The sequence below is a fragment of the Hevea brasiliensis genome, chromosome 4, assembly GCF_030052815.1.
Source record: "Hevea brasiliensis isolate MT/VB/25A 57/8 chromosome 4, ASM3005281v1, whole genome shotgun sequence".
NCBI classification, from domain to species: Eukaryota; Viridiplantae; Streptophyta; class Magnoliopsida; order Malpighiales; family Euphorbiaceae; genus Hevea; species Hevea brasiliensis.
In genome coordinates, this window is record NC_079496.1 from 7,787,121 (window position 1) to 7,805,643 (window position 18,523).

Here is an 18,523-nt window from a genome sequence, read left to right on the forward strand (position 1 = left end):
TAAGCAAAAGTTGCTTGTGGTCTCCATGTTGAGTTGTTCACATTAGAGTAAGCATTTCCCATAGGTTTTTGTTGATAACCTCCTGCATAAGCAGCTTGTTCTTGCAAATAATCATCACCATAAGAAGAGTAATCAACTCCACAACTTTGGGTTCCATCTGTGTAGGCAGCTTGTTGCACAGTTGTAGGAGTTGAGGTTGTTGCCTTTGTGCAAAAATCACTAAGAAGCTGAGTCAACTGATCAAATCTTGCATTCATGTAGCTAACTGAGTCAAGTTCATAAATCCCGGCCTTCTTTGGCTCAAGTGCTCTAGGATTTCCCCACAAATGGGTATTATGAGCAATCTTCTCTAATAGATCATAGCATTCTTCACTTGTCATTCTCATGAAATCTCCTCCTGCTTGTGAATCAATTGTGTTTCTTATGGCTGGAGTAACTCTGGTGTAGAAATTCTGAACAATCATCCATTTCGGTATTTCAGGATGAGGACATTGCCTTTCAAGCTCCTTAAATCTCATCCAAGATTCATACAAAGTTTCATCATCTCTTGGTTTAAAAGCTACCATCAAATTCCTCAAATAAGTAGTCTTCCCAGGTGGGAAAAATTGAGATAGAAAAGCTTGAGATAGCTGCTCCCAAGTAGCTATAATAGCTTGTGGAAGTGAGTCATACCACTCCAATGCTGAATCCCGAAGAGAGAATGGAAATAAGGTGAGCCGAATAACTTCATCTGAAACTCCAGGCTGCCTTTGTGTGCCACATATCATCAAAAATTTCTTCAAATGAGAATGAGGATTTTCAAGTGGACTACCTCCAAATTGTGAATTCTGAACCATTTGAATGAGACCAGTCTTTAACTCAAATTGATTAGCTCCAATGATAGGTCTGTTATCTCTCACATCTGCACATCTAGGAAAAGCATAATCCAACATGGATCTTCTTTGAGGATCATTTTGATTAACTGCTTCATTTTGCCTATTTTGCTCATTTCCTCCATTGTTTCCACCAATAGCTCTATTTTGATTCTCCATATTTTTAATTGTCTCCTCTTGCTCAAATCTTTGTTGTTCTTCTTTTTCTGCTTCCTTTCTTCTCTTGTACTCCTTTTTGTTGGCTCGACAGAATTTTTCAATTTCAGGATTGAACAACAATTCAGTATCACTTGTGCTTTTCGATCGTCTCATAAACAAGAAAAGTACCTGAAAAACACAAGGAACAATAGTGAAAATAAAAGAAAATAAAAATTCTAATTAGCTTAAAACAATTAAAATCCAACTTAAAAACAAACAATTCCCCGGCAACGGCGCCAAAAACTTGATACGGTGTGTCCGCAAGTGCACGGGTCACAGTAGTATAGTTTTAAAAAAATGATATCGATCCCACAGGGAATTGTGCTTAAATTGGAAATAAAAGTATAAGCTAATTAGAATGACAAAAATTAAAGATGTAAAATGAAATTTGGAATTAAAATTGGTATTTGAGGAATTAAAACTAAATCAAACAATTAGCTAAAATTAATTAAACTAGATTACCAAAAATTAATTTGAAATTTCTATTTATGAAATTTGAGAGGAATTAAATCTAAATTCAATAAAAAATAAAGTGATTCTAGAGATTGGATTTTTCAATATTGTTTGCATGTGGTTTATCCCTAATTTAGCCAAACACATGAGAATTGCAATTTTGAGGGAAATCAATTCTTAAATTTTTGAAACCTTTTTCAAGCATCTCAAAGTTGGTTTTCATTAAATCAAACCCTGTTTTCACGGTATTTCAAACCTAACAAAAACCCAATTAATGCTCTAATTGATTTTGGAAAGTCCCCTTAATTCTCTTAGCTTATCTCTAACACCAAGAAAACCAAGTTTATTGCAAGATTATCTATCCCTAATATTCACTTTTCAGTCAATCTATTAAGGATTAAAACTTAACTTAATGAGGGCCCATTCATCAAGCAAGGCAACAAGCTCACAAGCAATAAATCAAAATGTAACAAATCCCATTTAAATGGCTAAATCAGTTCAAAACCACAATACAAATCAATATTTACAAACCCATCTCTAGAATCTCAATCAACTACTCACTATTCATAGTTTTAAGACAAACCCAAATGTATAAATGAAGAAATAATGGAAATGTAAGCTAAAGGGTAGAAAAACCCAGAAAATTGCAGAAGGATCTGCTGCAGAAAAGTGCAGAAACGTGATCCTTGCTGCTGCTGAAAAAATGCAGAACGTGCTCCCTCCTTCTCTCTTTCTAATCTTGCCAAAAATGCCTCCCTTGCTCTCTATGGAAAGAAAATGATAAAATGAGACTTTATATAGGTGAGGGGACTGCCCTAGAATGGGTAAAAGGGGGAAGGTTCCAGAGAAAGTGAGGTAAAAAGCTGGAGTAACGGAAATGCCACGTCAACTATTTCCAGTAAAAATGACATAAGTTGGGTCGGTTATGTCGCGGGTTGTGTCGCGGGTTGTGTAGCTCTCGGCCTGAATATCTGACGATCGACATAACTTGCGACATAAGCTAACTCGGTTGTGCTGCAGGTTGTGTCGCTCTCGACCATTTTTACTCAACTTCAAAAATTTTTGCAATTCAACTCTAATCTCCTCCAAATGGCTACTCTGATCAAAATACATCAAATTTCTCCAAATTTTCCCTACAAAACAAATAAATTCCAAAAATTAAACTAAGAAAAGTGAAAATTGCAAAATTGACTAAATATATACTAATATCTATAATAATGGCTATGAACAAGGGTAAATTATGTGCAAAAATTACATCTAAATGATGATATAAAATGCATGCATCAAAATGTAACGGCCCGGCCCACTAGTGATATTGTCCGCTCTGGACCAAAGCCTTCACGTTTTTAAAACGCGTCATTAGGGGTTACGAACCACCAACTTATAAACCCAGTATCTCTCCCGTGTTTTGCCGATGTGGGATTTGCCTATGGTGTTACAATCCACCCCCCTTATGAGACTCAGCGTCCTCGCTGAGGTTTGCCCCACCATCGCTCAAGGTTGCATGTAGAGCGGCTCTGATACCACAAATGTAACGGCCTGGCTCACTAGTGATATTGTCAGCTCTGGACCAAAGCCTTCACGATTTTAAAACGCGTCATTAGGTAAAATTAGAAGGCCCTTGCGCAAGGATGACATGCACAAATCGAGAAATAGTCCAAATTTTTCAAATGTAATGGCCCGGCCTACTAGTGATATTATCCGCTCTAGGCCGAAGCCATCACGGTTTTAAAACGCGTCACTAGGGGTTACGAACCTCCAACTTATAAACCCAGCATCTCTCCCGTATTTTGCCGATGTGGGATTTGCCTAGGGTGTTACAATCCACCCCCCTTATGGGACTCAGCGTCCTCGCTGAGGTTTGCCCCACCATCGCTCAAGGTTGCACGCGGAGCGGCTCTGATACCACAAATGTAACGGCCCGGCCTATTAGTGATATTGTCCGCTCTATGCCGAAGCCATCACGGTTTTAAAATGCGTCACTAGGGGTTACGAACCTCCAACTTATAAACCCAGCATCTCTCATGTGTTTTGCCGATTTGGGATTTGCCTAGGGTGTTACAGACTATTTGACTCAATTTTAAATTTTTAAATTGAATTGAATTTTTTCATATGAGAAAATCAAATATATTAAATTTGATAGACATGTTTCTGTATATTACAAATAATTTATGTATATATTAGAATGTAAATTAAGCTTCACATGGGGAATTGACCCATAAATATACATATATTAGAATGTAAAAATTAAGTTTATCATGGCGAATCATAAAGTTTATCTTATTATCCATATGTCAAGTAGGTAACATTCCATTAATTTGGTAGCCTTTAAGAACATGTTTTTAAATTTTAATTGTTGCTAAAAGAATCACAGGTTTCGTGATGGCTGGCTAAATTCTTAAATTGATCATGCACTTAATTGGGTGTGGTGCATTACACGCCATATTATGGAATTAACTATATTATTTAACGCACATAAATAATAAATTAATGTACTTTTTGAGTTTTACACGACTGAAATTTAAGCTGTGGGTGACATGTATACTATTTCGTCATCATTAAATTACAAGTCAGGCTGCAGCTGTCCGGTTTTTCATTAAAAAATTCGTTTACAATTTCTATCTCAAATTTTTAATAATGATGAATCGATGAATCAAGATAACAGTAGATAATTCTGTGTGATATGAATGCATGAAAAGAGTATTTTCACGAGTAATCTACCTGTAGTTATCTAAGGAGAGAAGGAGGAATACATGAATCAATTTGTAGAAAATGCCCAGATGTAAGGCCTTGTGTATATTTACGTAAACTAGCGCCTTCCACATGAGTATATAAATGACAAAAATGCACAATCTAGGGTTCTTCTAATTTCATCCATACATGTATATCAAAAGTAATACCAGTAGTGAAAGCTATATATGCAACGCATGTATATAGATCCCCACAATCATCTGTACATACCAACTTCATCTTCTTCTTAATTTGATATTCTTGTTTTATTTTTATTTCCAATATTATCATATTTAAGGGTACCTATATTCTATATCAAACATGAAAACTTTATTTTCTCATCCTCATTTAGGGGGCAAATCTTTGGCCATGAATGAGTCTTCAAGTGAATCATATCAAATATATGAGTACTCTTTAGTGGATTAAAGGAAAAAAAAAATTAGTGTGACAGTGTGACCAATCGGTGATGAGTTCTCCAGTTTCTTCATTCTCTTATACTAACCCAAAGGCTTCGATCGAATTGATTGAATTCAAAGGATAAATGAAATATGCTAACCCAAATTTAACCTTTTCTTATTGTTGTGTACTGCAGAAGCGTTTAAACTGTAAAGAAATAAAGCAAATATACAAAATACCAATATTTTTGTGGTTCACCTTCTCAATATAGAGCTACATCCACGGATATGCCATCTTCTACTATTAACAAATAATAAATCATCAATTACAAGTTCAAAACTATACTACCCATAAATCCAATTACATCCAAGAGAACTCATATTACATCAAACTGCTTATAGTAAATACATTAGTTAGTACCTCTCAATCTCTTCTACACATAATTTAATATATTTACTGTTAAACCACAAAGGGTGTCTTCAACTATATGGGCAAGAGCCTTCTCACCAATGGACAATAATCCCTTCCTCTTAAATTCTATGTGCTTTCTCCAAATTAGGCCGAAGCCTTTCTCCACTGCAATGGCCAAAAGCCCCTCATCAATGAGTAGAGCCAAATCAGCAGTAATTAGCAAAATTCCTCTCTACAATAGGCGATAATCTCATTCTATGAGCTGCAAGCCAAATAATCATTTCCACAATTCTCCTATTTATAGTGTTAATTCTCTCAATCTTAATCTGATTAGGAGTCCCACTCAATTTAGAAATAACATTAAAATAAGAGTTCTACTGTATATTGGAAATATTCCTCTATCATATTAAAAAAATATTTCTCTCACTAAAATTAAGAAAAAGCCTCTCTAAATCTCACTAAGATTTTGAGTCATAATTCTAAAACTTGCTTTATACAATGAAAGTAAGGGCTGCTAGGGCATAGCGGGTTACAAAGGCTGCTAAAGTTAGTGTACTTGAAGGGAATAGTGGAATCCAGTTGCTAATTTTTGTTTTTTTTTTCTCCCTTTTGTTTGCTTAACCCTAATCAAATTCATGAGGCATGTATATATGCCTTCGGTTTCCCATGGATGGATGACAAAGACCTTTGATATTTCACCATTATTATATTTAATTATTATTATACAATTTATACGTCTGTAATCTACTATTGAATTCCTCAATGACGTCTCAAATGTGGAAGAAAATACATAGATAAATAGAGGGTCATATTTGGTCAACTTTGTACAATCCAAGCATCATGGAGACATATTCAATCCAACCAAAATCCATATATCAGGCCGACTCCTGATAGTAATTGACAGTTGACACAATAACATTTGATTTCCCATGCATTAAAGATTATTTACTATATTATAGCATTCACAAACTCTACTGTAAATAGCTCATGAACGATATACTCTAGTTCCTTAAGCGAGGTTCAGTATTCGATCATTATGAATAGAGAAAATACTCATTGAGAGTGTTTTACTCCTTAATAAATCGACCTAGCACGAGCAAGATTATTTCTGGTCCATTAATTTGAGGATATCTGTGAAGTAGCTTAAAAAAAAAAAGATGTACTCTAATTCAAATTCCACTTACTGTTATTGAAGTTTCTTATGAGTAGATGAAAAATATTTTTTAATAAAAAATTAGTTGTATTCTTTTTTTTCTTAAATAATATGAATCTCAATTTTACAAATTATTTATATTAAAATAATTTTAAGAAAACAAAACTAATCCAAGGCCTCACCTTTTAAGTGGGGAACATTGAAATGCATTAGGACTAATAAGGTAAAGACAAGACCACTCAATGCCTAATATAGTGGGATGCTTTTATAAAACACTGAAACAGACTCAGCCACTTAAGTGAGCAAAAGAAACAAAGAATTTATCCTATGTTTGATACCAAAATTTAAAATAAAAGATTTGAAATTAATTTTAGCATAATTTATTAATATATTATAAATTTTAAATATTATTTTATAAATTATTTTAAATTCATACGTGGATAATATGTCTATTATATTTATGCACTTAATATATATTTATAACTTTAATCGATTATATAGAATATATACTTTTATTAAATTTAAATCTCATATTTTAAATTCTCTTGAACAAGAACACAAGGTTAAAGATTTAGTGGTTGCAATAAAAGAGTTTCTTTGGTCCCTCTCCCCTTAATTTCTAGCTGGTCTCTATGAAAAACACTAATCTCTCAAGACCTAAAACCCCTCAACAACTGAAAACTAACTTCTATAATAATAATAATAATAATAATAATAATAATAATAATAATAATAATAATAAAATCTTTAACATCAGTCAATGATTTAAGAATGTTGGACTAATAATTTTGATGTGAAATTGAGCGTTAATGCCGTCATAAGAAATAAATATATGAACTATATTCAAAACACCATAATTGAAATGTGTAATTATTATGCACCAAGAAAACCCATTACAGGCTTTACATATTTCTTCACTGTATCATAAAAGAGTATCCAAAAGCCATTGGATTGTTCAATATATGAATATTATTAAGTCAACTCAATATGCATATTTTTGGTGAAGAACAAAAATATACTTTTTTTTTTAATTTTTCAAAATTTAATAATAAATAATTTAAATAATAATTATGCTACTATTTTTTTTTTATTCTCAATTATGAACAACTAATGTAAACAAAATGGATCCAACCTAACCCTACCTTAAAAATTTGTTCAATAAGAGAAAATTTGCCCATCTATATGAGATAACACATATCTTCACACTCAGAAATGAACATTTAGAGCGTAAAGTCTACAGATAAATACATCTGCAAATAACTCAATATTCAAGTAGGGTAAGTTCTATATAATGTAAAAAAAATGATCGAACCTAACTCTACCTTAAAAATTAACTCAAAGAAAAAAAATTTACTCAAATTTTATACATATTATAAACTATTTATCCTAAACCAATGTGTTACAACATAATTAATGGCAATTGCTGAATATAATCATCAATTGATTGATCTTTTCATACTTAATATGTAAATGGAGAAATTAATTTCAATTCTCTTATTTATTATAAATAAAAATAGTGTTTTACTACCACAGGTTGAATTATTATAGGATTATACTATGTCATGCTATAAATCATTTAATTTAATTTAATTTAATTTAATATATAGTGCGAGCATTATTTTCATTTTTTTCCCTAAAAATAATGGGTATAGTTATTGGATGGAAATAAAATATATACAATAATGGAAAAGAGTGAGTGAGTGAGTTTTTTTTTTTCGAAGATTGGTTTTGGGCACTGTCATTTGGTGATGTTAATTAAATGATGAAGACGTGATGATGACGCCATTATGATCATCAGGATGGGAAAGTGAATGGATTAAAATTGAAAATTAATCTATCCTTTCTTGTTGTATTAGAACAAGTTTTGATGTGATATGATATTCCCATTCAATCTAATTAATAAAGAGAATTTATTAAATTCAATAACTTTTAATCAAAGACGTTTAATTGATATGATATTATAAAGCTAATCAATTTTTTAAATGAAAATAATTCTCTTAATACTTAAAATTAATATTGAATTAAGTATTGTGAGGTCTTAATAATATGTGAAAAATGAAATATTTTTAATAGTGTAGTTTAGTTTTTTAAATTTTTTTTTTAATAATTAAATGGGATTTAAATTTCAAGTTGAAATCATATTTATTCTATTTTTCAATACATATTGAGTGTAGGACAACAAGAACTTGGGTTAGAGTAAGTGAAGATTGGGCTATTTATTCTATTTTCCATTACATATTGAATGGCCCATAGACCGAAGGGTGACCCAAGAGTAATTAAACCTCAGCTCTATGGTTTTGTAGCTTATAAAACATTTTTATTTTATTTACAAAATATTTAATTTTTATTATAAAATAAATGAAATTTTCAATAAAGTATAATTATATGAAATTTTAATTAATTTCAATTTTATTTCATTTTTTCGTGGCATAAAGTATATTAAATTCAATTCTATATAAAAAGAAATTATTATATTTTAATGAAAAATTAAAAAAATAATATGTTTATTTGATATATTATCTTCAATTATATATTGATCACAAAAATTAATAATCACCAAAGAATTAAAATATATAAGCAGCGGAAACAGGTTGCTTCAACACTCTAGTAAGGATTTTTCTTTTTTAAATTTAATTTATCATAAATTTAAAATATAAAAATTCTCATTGCTGTAAATGTTCTAATTTTAATGGGGATATTTTAATGGTGAATATTGAGATTTTTTTTATCTAAATTTAATTTATTATAAACTTAAAACATAAAATATATAAATATATTTATATTTTATATCCATAGTAGATCGGTTTAAACTAGAATTTCTCAGCGAAATGTTTCTTCTTTTTGAATGTGATCAAATAATGCAGCTGCCTCTCACTTTACGCAGGACATCTGATTCAGTGTACTGGTCTGGAACAACTCACGGCAATTATACTGTATGCAGTGCATAGCATTGGATAAAGGAGCAACAACGACTGCTCCAAGTGAGTTCTCCCTCAATGCCTAGTTCAAGTTCTTTTTGGGAACGTCTGTGGAAGCTAGACGTCATTCCTCGGATTAGACATTTCTTATGGAAGCTGGGAATGAATGTTTTGCCAAACAAGGATAATTTAAGAAAGAGACAGATTAAAGTTGACGATTTGTGCGTTTTCTGTAGGAAACAATCGGAGGAGACATCATATCATTTGGTTTTTGAGTGCCCAATAATACTCCGGATGGCAGCCATCACTGAACCAACATGATGGCAGAATCAAACCTCCTTTGGGAGATAATTTTTGCTAATAATGATCCTGAGTTCTAACAGCTTTTTGCTATTGTAGCATGGTCTATATGGCAGGAACGAAATCATGTGATCTTCCGACATTCTACTTTGAGGAACCCAGAGTGCTCCACAGAGCGATGCTCCTATGGGCAAGTTACACAAGTTATGGTGATTATCAAGAACAAGTGAATCCTCCAATATGATCTGCTGGTGTCCACCACCTTCAGGTGTGTTTAAACTCAATACGAAATGTCTGCATGTGAACTGGGAGGCAAGTTTAGCTGAGGTTCATGCCATTAAGTTTGGGTTGGAAGTAGCTCTTGAAGCTGGCTTTTCTTCATTAGTGGTAGAAGGAGATAGTAAGTCTACTATGGAAGCACTCAAGGGTGGGCCTCTGGTATCTCCATATCATGATCTTTGTGTTACAGATATTTGGACTCTTCTCCCTGGATTCCCTTCCAGTTTTCTCCCCGATCGAGTTGCAAACTGTCTAGCACATCACTTACCTAAGGAAGCTTTTAATTCCTCATATTTAGTTCAGGTGTGGATGGAAGATGTCCCACCACATTTTTAGCTAAAGAACTAAACATTGTTAAATAGTGTTGATGAGGTATTAATATTTAAAAAAAATATAAAATTATATCGGATACTATTAAAAATTATATTAGCTAATTTTAAAAAAAAATAATATCAAATAATATTAGATACTATTACAAAATTATATCAAATGTTTTTAAAAAATTATAACGTGATATATTAGTCAACCTAAAAAATTTATATTAGCTATTATTTAAAAATTATATTAAATACAAACTTATATATATTGCTATTACAAAAATGTATCAGGCACTATTAAAAAATTATATTAAATACAAAATTATACATATTGCTATTACAAAATTATGTCAGTCACTATTAAAAAATTATAACAGGTATTACAATAAAATTATATTTGTTGCTATTATTAAATTATATCACCCTCTGTTAAAAAATCTTTACATAACATATTAATTAATTTAAAAAATTATCATGTACCAAACTAACCAACTTAAAAAATTTTATAAGTTTTTATTATAATTTAAAAAATAATATAAATAATTTATTTCAAAATGTAAAATTAAATATTATATATCTTTATATCTTTTATTAATTAATTCTGCCAGTCATTAACCGAATTAGAAAAAAAAAAGAAAAATTAAAAATTCAACAAAATTTTATGAGGATTTATGTGCCTGAACCATTTTATTATCCACCCAAATTAGGGGAAAAAGAGTAGATAACAGAGTTAATTTTTTTTTTCTCTATAATTTTTGCCCTTCAATAATTATCTTTTAATATAATTTTATTTATTTAATAAGAACATAATAATAAAAATATAATAAAAATAAATATTTTTCTTTTTCTTTTATATAAACAAAATTTATGTGGAAAATAATAATTATTTTCCTATAAAAATTTTATTTCCTTTATAATTTTATCAACTTATTCTTCATTTGCTTTCCTTCCTTAAAAAAAAAAAAAAACAGGTCGATGGAATCCAAATTTATCATTTTAAAAATTATGTAGACCAATTCACCCTATTCTCATTAACAAATCAAATCTAAATTATTTAATAAAAATATTTTAAATTATATCTTATATTTATGTAATAGATATCCTCGTTTAACATTGCATGATATAATAAACTATTATATTAAATTTTTTTTTCTATTATCATAAATTTTATCAAAATTTTTTTATAATATTGGAGAATCGGAATCTTAATTAATATTTTTGAAGTGTTAAACTTAAAATTTTCACTTAAAATAATTTTCGAGTAAATCATTTTGAAGGAAACTACAGTCACAGTGACCTTGGTGTTGGTGTTTGGTCTCACCTGCCTCCTGCAAAGTCACTGCATCTGCCTCTCACATAAACCCAGCTTGTCATTAATTTTCGCTTTTCCTGAAGACTCAACGACTCTGTCAATTCTCTCCCTCTCCCTTTCTATTCCCTCTCTGTTGCTATATATCTCAAAACCCATTTCGTATTTACGTGGGAGAGAGAGAGAGTTGATCACATCATGTCTGACATAGCTAAAGAGGTACGGAGAAAATATCTGATTCAACTTCAAGCCCGCCCTCTTAGAACCAAGGTCTTTTGGCGGTTGTTGATCATTGCCCGTATCTTTTTTTTCCCCTCTTCTGGATCCATCCCTGTTTTCAAATTAGTGCCTTTCTCGTTGTTTAGTGCTGGTTTTTGTCGAAGTTTAGTTTTTCGTTTGATTGTGAATTTGTGGGTGTGTCAGGCAATAACTGCTGGGGTGTTGGCTGGATGCAGCGATGCAATTGCCCAAAAGATTTCTGTGATCAAAAGGCTTCAGTTGAGAAGATTGCTTCTTATCATGTTAAGTTGACTTCTTCATTTGTAGTTTCAATTCAAGGTATCTGATTCTTATGACATGTATAAAAAGGATAATGAAATTCTTTTTGCGTATTATTAATGCTAATGAAATTGTATATTCATCTTCTTTTTAATGAGTGTATAAATAGTGGAAGTATTGACACCAAAGGTTAATTTCTTAGTAACCAAACAAAAACTAAATTGATTTATATAGTTCTTTTTTTTATAAAAAGAATGAAGTTATGATAGGATTTTATTTTGCTTTTTTAGATCTATGGCTTTGCATATGGAGGACCTTTTGGGCACTTCCTTCACAAATTGATGGATATTATTTTCAAGGGAAAGAAGAACACGAAACTGTAGCAAAGAAGGTAACCCTCCCTCCTCTCGTGTAGATTTGTTTCTTTTGTTGGCTTATAATTTTCGTGTCTAACTTGAGATTTTGTTTGAGGCTTATGAGATTAGAAATTAATGATTAGAAGTTTTCCTGGCAATTTATTAGGTGTTGTTGGAACAATTAACTTCTTCTGCTTGGAACAACATGGTTTTTATGATGTACTATGGCTTGGTAGTTGAGGGTACGTGCATCTATTAAGAAATCTTGACGTTGTATGTTTGATACAGTGTTCTCATTTCATGTCAAATGTGCTATTTCTCATTTGGTGGTCTCCCCATCCTGTAGTAGCTTTATTTTCTCGTTGTTGATGTTTTTAAAGCCAGGTATGGTTTGTAGAATCAATAGCATGATTTATTGTTCAGCATTTTTATATAGTAGCCAAGTTTCAAAAGCAATAAAGTTGATATGTTTCTAACTTAAGCTCAAGTGGTTAACCATCTCTAGTAATCGTTTTTCTAATCGCCACCTTTTTAATTATGCTTGTAAAGGAGATATTTTTGCCCAAACTGTGTTAATTATGAATTGTCACAACCTAAGTCAGAACAATGACATGCACTGGTGGAGGCTTATTCTAAGTTCTACATATCTAACTTTTTGAATGAGTAGGAGCAGTCTATAATGTGTAGTAGTTTTGTTTTTTGAGAAAATGACCCAAAGAGTTGCTTGAAGCCTTGAACATCAAAAAGGCATGTTTGTTGTCACTTAATTGCGTTGTGTCAGCCTGCCTGATCTGGACAATTGGAATATTTTCTAATTTGTGTTTATGCCTGAGAAGATATAAATATCTCTTTTTTTTTTTTTTTCACAATCATTGAACAGAAAGTAAGATCTATTATATTACATGCTTTTCTGGCAGATTTTTCCCTTGGCTATTGTTATCATTGCATATTTTTGCTAGCCAAAATCATCAAAAGTTTGGCTGATTTTAATATTTGCTGAAAAATGACTGTGCTATCAAATGTTGAGTAAAAAACACAAGATGTTAAGAAGGAAAAAGAGAATATTTACAGAGAGTCTACTATATCCAAAAACTTTGGTTTGTTGTTGCGGGAAGACCATGGGGTTTAGTCAAGAGTAAGGTTCGTAAGGACCACCCTTCTGTTCAATTGACAGCATGGAAGGTACAGAAATATGAACCATTTTCTTATTGATTTTCTTTTTTTTTTTGTTATATTAACCCTCTGGTTTAAATGACACGACACAACATTAAGGTATTGTCCAGATTGGCAACTCTAAAACTATGATGCTTATGTTTTGCAGTTCTGGCCTATAGTTAGCTGGGTGAATCACCAGTATATGCCTTTGCAGTTCCGTGTTCTATTTCAAGGCTTTGTTGCTTCATGCTGGTGCAATCTCAATCTTTTAGCTTGGTTCTACTTCCATTGGTTATCTTAATTCCTTGAATGACTCCATCTTTTAGTCCCCTTACCTTGTATGCATGGATGGATGGATACAACTCAACTCAACTCAACTAAGCCTTTATCCCAAAAATTTGGGGTCGGCTATATGGATTCGCTTTTTCCACTCTGAACGATTTTGGGTTAAATCCTCAGAAATGTGTAATGCTTCTAAGTCATGCTGTACTACTCTCCTCCAAGTCAATTTAGGTCTACCCCTTTTTTTCTTTCTATCCTCTAGCCTAATGTGCTCTACTTGTCTAACTGGAGCCTCCGTATGTCTACGCTTCACATGACCAAACCACCTCAATCTCCCTTCTCTCAACTTATCTTCAATTGGCACCACTCCAACCTTTTCTCTAATACTTTTATTACGGACTTTATCTAGTCTAGTATGGCCACTCATCCACCTTAACATTCTCATCTCTGCAACTCTTATCTTAGATGCATACGACTCTTTCAGTGCCCAACACTCACTACCATATAGCATAGCCGGTCGTATGGCAGTACGGTAAAATTTTCCTTTTAATTTATTGGGAATCTTACGATCACATAAAACTCCCGTGGCACGTCTCCACTTCAACCATCCGGCTTTAATCCTATGACTAACATCCTCCTCACATCCCCCATCTACTTGAAGGACTGAGCCTAGATATTTAAAGTGATTACTTTGGGACAGTGCCACTCCATTCAAACTAACTCCTTCCCTATCACCAGTTTGACCTTCACTGAACTTGCAATGCATGTATTCTGTCTTCGTTCTACTTAACTTAAAACCCTTTGACTCTAGAGTACTTCTCCAAAGTTCTAGCTTCCTATTGACTCCTTCTCGTGTCTCATCTATCAGAACAATATCATCCGCAAACATCATGCACCAAGGAATACTCTCTTGTATATGTTTCGTCAGTTCATCTAAAACTAATGTAAAAAGGTAAGGGCTTATGGCTGATCCTTGGTGTAATCCAATTGAAATCGGAAAATCTCTTGTGTCCCCTCCCACTGTGCGCACAATAGTAGTTGCTCCTTCATACATATCTTTCAATACTTGTATATACCTAATAGATACCATCTTTTGTTCTAACGCATTCCATAAGACCTCTCTTGGAACACTATCATAAGCCTTCTCCAAATCAATAAAAACCATGTGTAGATCTTTCTTCCCATCTCAATATTTCTCCATCAAGCTTCTAATGAGAAAGATCGCTTCCATAGTTGAACGACCAGGCATGAAACCAAATTGATTGAGAGAGATGGAAGTATCATGACGTAGTCGATGCTCCACAACTCTCTCCCACAACTTCATAGTATGGCTCATGAGTTTAATTCCCCTATAGTTTGAGCAACTCTGTATGTCTCCCTTATTTTTAAAAATAGGTACTAAAATACTCTTCCTCCATTCATCAGGCATTTTCTTTGAGTTTAGAATCTTATTAAATAATTTAGTTAACCATGCCACTCCCATATCTCCCAAATACTTCCACACTTCAATTGGTATTTCATCGGGTCCACAGGCTTTACTTACTTTCATTCTCTTAAGTGCTTCCTTTACTTCTAAAGATCTAATCCTTCTAGTATAATTTACATTCTTTTCTATTGTTCTATAATCTATATTCACGCTATTTCCAATTTTACTTTTTTTTAATATATCATTAAAATAATTTCTCCATCTTTCTTTAATGTCCTCATCTTTCACCAACACTTTTCCTTCTTTATCCTTAATGCACCTAACTTGATTGAGATCTTGACATTTCCTTTCTCTCTTCCTTGCTAATCTATAAATATCTTTCTCCCCTTCTTTAGTTCTAAGTTTCTCATATAATTTTTTAAAGGTCTGTGCTCTTGCTCGACTAACTGCCTTTTTTGCCTCTTTCTTTGCTATCTTATACTGTTCATAAGCCTTATTATTATCACACTTAGGTAATTTCTTATATCATTCCCTCTTTCTCTTCACTGCCTTTTGTACTTCCTCATTCCACCATCATTTTTCTTTTGAGGGTGGTCCATGTCCTCTAGACTTTCTAAGTGCTTTTCTAGCTACTTCCCTAATCTTTGATGCCATCTATATTCACATATCATTGGCCTTCACATCCAGCTTCCATGTTTCGGACTCAAGAAGGTCATTTTTGAACTTCACTTGCTTTACTCTTTTGAACTCCCACCACTTTGTTTGAGCTACCATATTTCTTCTAGCCCTACTTGAATTATTCCTAAACTTGACATCCAAAACCACTAACCGATGTTGACTTGTTAAAGCCTCTCCTGGAATAACCTTGCAATCCTTGCATAGAGCTCTATTTGTCTTCCTGGTTAAGAGGAAGTCGATTTGGCTTCTATGTTGCCCACTTTTGAAAGTCACTAAATGTGACTCTCTTTTTATAAAGTAGGTATTTGCTAGTATTAGGTCGTATGCCATAGCAAAATCCAGGATGCTTTTTCCCTCCTCATTTCGACTGCCAAAACCAAAACCTCCATGAACATTCTCATAACCTTGCCTATCACTTCCTACATGTCCATTCAAATCTCCACCAATGAAAACATTCTCTTCATTCGGTATGCTTTGCATTAAATCATCCATATCTTCCCAAAACCTTTGTTTACTCTCACTGTCTAGTCCTATTTGTGGGGCATAAGCACTAACTATATTTATTGTTTCTCCATCTAGTACTAGCTTTACTAGTATAATTCTATCTCCTACTCTTTTCACAGCTACTACTGCGTCTTTCAATGTCCTGTCTATGATTATACCCACTCCGTTCTTGTTTCTCTCCTTTCAGGTAAACCACAATTTGTACCCTGAATTACCCACTTCCTTACTTTTCTCTCCTACCCATTTAGTCTCCTGAATGCAAGCAATATTCACCCTTCTCCTTTCTAAGGTATCCACAAGCTCCATTAATTTTCCTGTAAGTGATCCAACATTCCAAGTACCAACCCTGATCCTCCTCCTATCCTGCTCCTTCCTAATTGGTCTCCTTCTATGATATCTTCTATTATTTTCTATGTCTATCTTGTGTTCTGTTCCACTATTTGTTCTATTATCTGTCTTATGGACTAACTTCTTTACCCACACCCGTCCATGATGTGGGAACCCTTGCTCACTTAACACCACACCCGGGCGCCGGCATGGCGCGTCGCTTTCGGTGAACGCCCTACACCCTTGCATATTTATCACTACACCCGGGCTCCGATGTAGCGCGTCGTTAGTAGAGGACGCCCCAATGTTTATATCATCCATATCATAGGGTGTGACGAAATTTTTACGCTGGTTGTCACCTACCGCAACCCTCCTCCTTTATCCGGGCTTGGGACCGGCTAAGCGCAAACTACTTAGGCGGAGTTCATGGATGGATGGATAAATATGATAATTTAGTTAATATGTTTTCTCCCGCAAATGTACCATATACTTTGGCTAGCGTACATTGACACATTATATGAGAGACACACAAGTGATTGATCCTAAGCATTATGTAATGGAACACTCAAAGTAAGTTAAAAATTGGAAGAAGGTTGGGGAGGGGGGGTATCAGATACATTTTATATTTGAACTTGAAAGTTGAACAATTAGTTTTCACTCGATGTGCACACCTGTTGTCTCTTGAAAAGAATGTCGGTGTCATCTCTTAATTGTGCAATGATTCTAATGGAGCTCTTTCTTTAGCTTTTGAATCTGGATGATGCTTATACTAATTAAAATAGCTAGGAGTAGAGCAAATATTGCTTGACAATTCAAGTAAGGCTAGCAAAATCACATTGCAGAACGTTTTTTTGGCAAAAATGTTGCAAGTCTGCTTGTGTCAAGACCACATTCTGGGTTTGTGGATTGGCAAATATCACAGATGGAGTAGCATTTGAGTTTGCCTTTTCTTTATATAGAGCATTAAAATATAAAGATAATTAATATACAGATTGTGCAATACCACTTCAACAACAACTAAGCCTTAATTCCAAATTAATTAGAGTCGACCATATAAATCCTTATTAACTATTCAGCTTTGTTTGAGACCAGTTTGTCATTAATATTCAAAAATTATAATTTTTTTTTATACTAGTCTTCTCCATGTCCTTTTAAGCCTCTCCCTTTTCCTTCTTACTACTCCTACTACAACTACTACTACTACTACTACTACTACTAATTTACCCTTTGGTATAATTTATGTATTGATCGTGTAGTACTAATGCACTCTTGATTCTTTGTACTGACTCCAGGGCTATCTTTCTAAATCTGAGAGCAAGGACTGCCACAATTGAGCAGGCATAGAATGGGGCAACCTTTTTCTCCTAGTTTCCTTTATGCATTTTTAGCATAGAACCCCACGTTTTGATAGAACTTAGAATGATAGATTGATTTATTCCTGTAATTTGGCAGCTGTTTGTTGGTATCCTGAGACTTTATGTTCTTCTTTGAGTAGTAGATGTTAGTTTAATCTCGTGATTTATGCACTAAAGCAATCACCTTTGCTTTAAGATCTGTAAAGTGATTTCTTTAAATTATAAAAAGAATATATAATGTTTAATCGTGTTCTTGGGATTATATGGTAAACGGAAGGACCTACATAGGGGCCTATGGGTGCCACTGAGATTTCACACAAATTCAGGGGTAAAATTGTCTATGCAAGTCTAAAAATTAGAAGAATAAAGGAAATTCATTTTTTAAAATGAAGTCGCAATTTTCAATGATAATTTAGAAATTTTAATTTTTAACTTAATTCATATTATGAAAATTTTCATACATATATATATATAAAATTAAAATTTCTACATAAATTGCTGGCAATATCCTCTAATGTTAACATGTAAACCAATAAGGATGGCAAGGGGTCAAGATTTTAAGGTATTTGACTCAATTGAATTGTAATAGAATTAGTTTGAGTAGTA

At 32.9% G+C, this 18,523-nt stretch overlaps 1 protein-coding gene and 1 non-coding gene across 2 annotated transcripts; both read left to right on the forward strand.

Moving 5' to 3' along the window:
- Positions 1 to 474: 474 nt before the first annotated feature.
- On the forward strand, positions 475 to 581 carry LOC131179761 (small nucleolar RNA R71). The gene has a single exon (XR_009148647.1). It is a non-coding gene; the product is annotated as a small nucleolar RNA R71 (small nucleolar RNA).
- Positions 582 to 11,534: 10,953 nt separating this feature from the next.
- LOC110673609 (peroxisomal membrane protein PMP22-like) lies at positions 11,535 to 18,162 on the forward strand. The gene is made up of 8 exons (XM_058146185.1): positions 11,535 to 11,634; positions 11,760 to 11,894; positions 12,125 to 12,225; positions 12,357 to 12,432; positions 12,479 to 12,574; positions 13,242 to 13,372; positions 13,512 to 13,597; positions 17,855 to 18,162. The coding sequence occupies exons 1-8, from the start codon at positions 11,535 to 11,537 to the stop codon at positions 17,904 to 17,906; spliced, it is 777 nt and encodes a 258-aa protein (XP_058002168.1). The 3' UTR covers positions 17,907 to 18,162.
- The last annotated feature ends 361 nt before the right edge of the window (positions 18,163 to 18,523 follow it).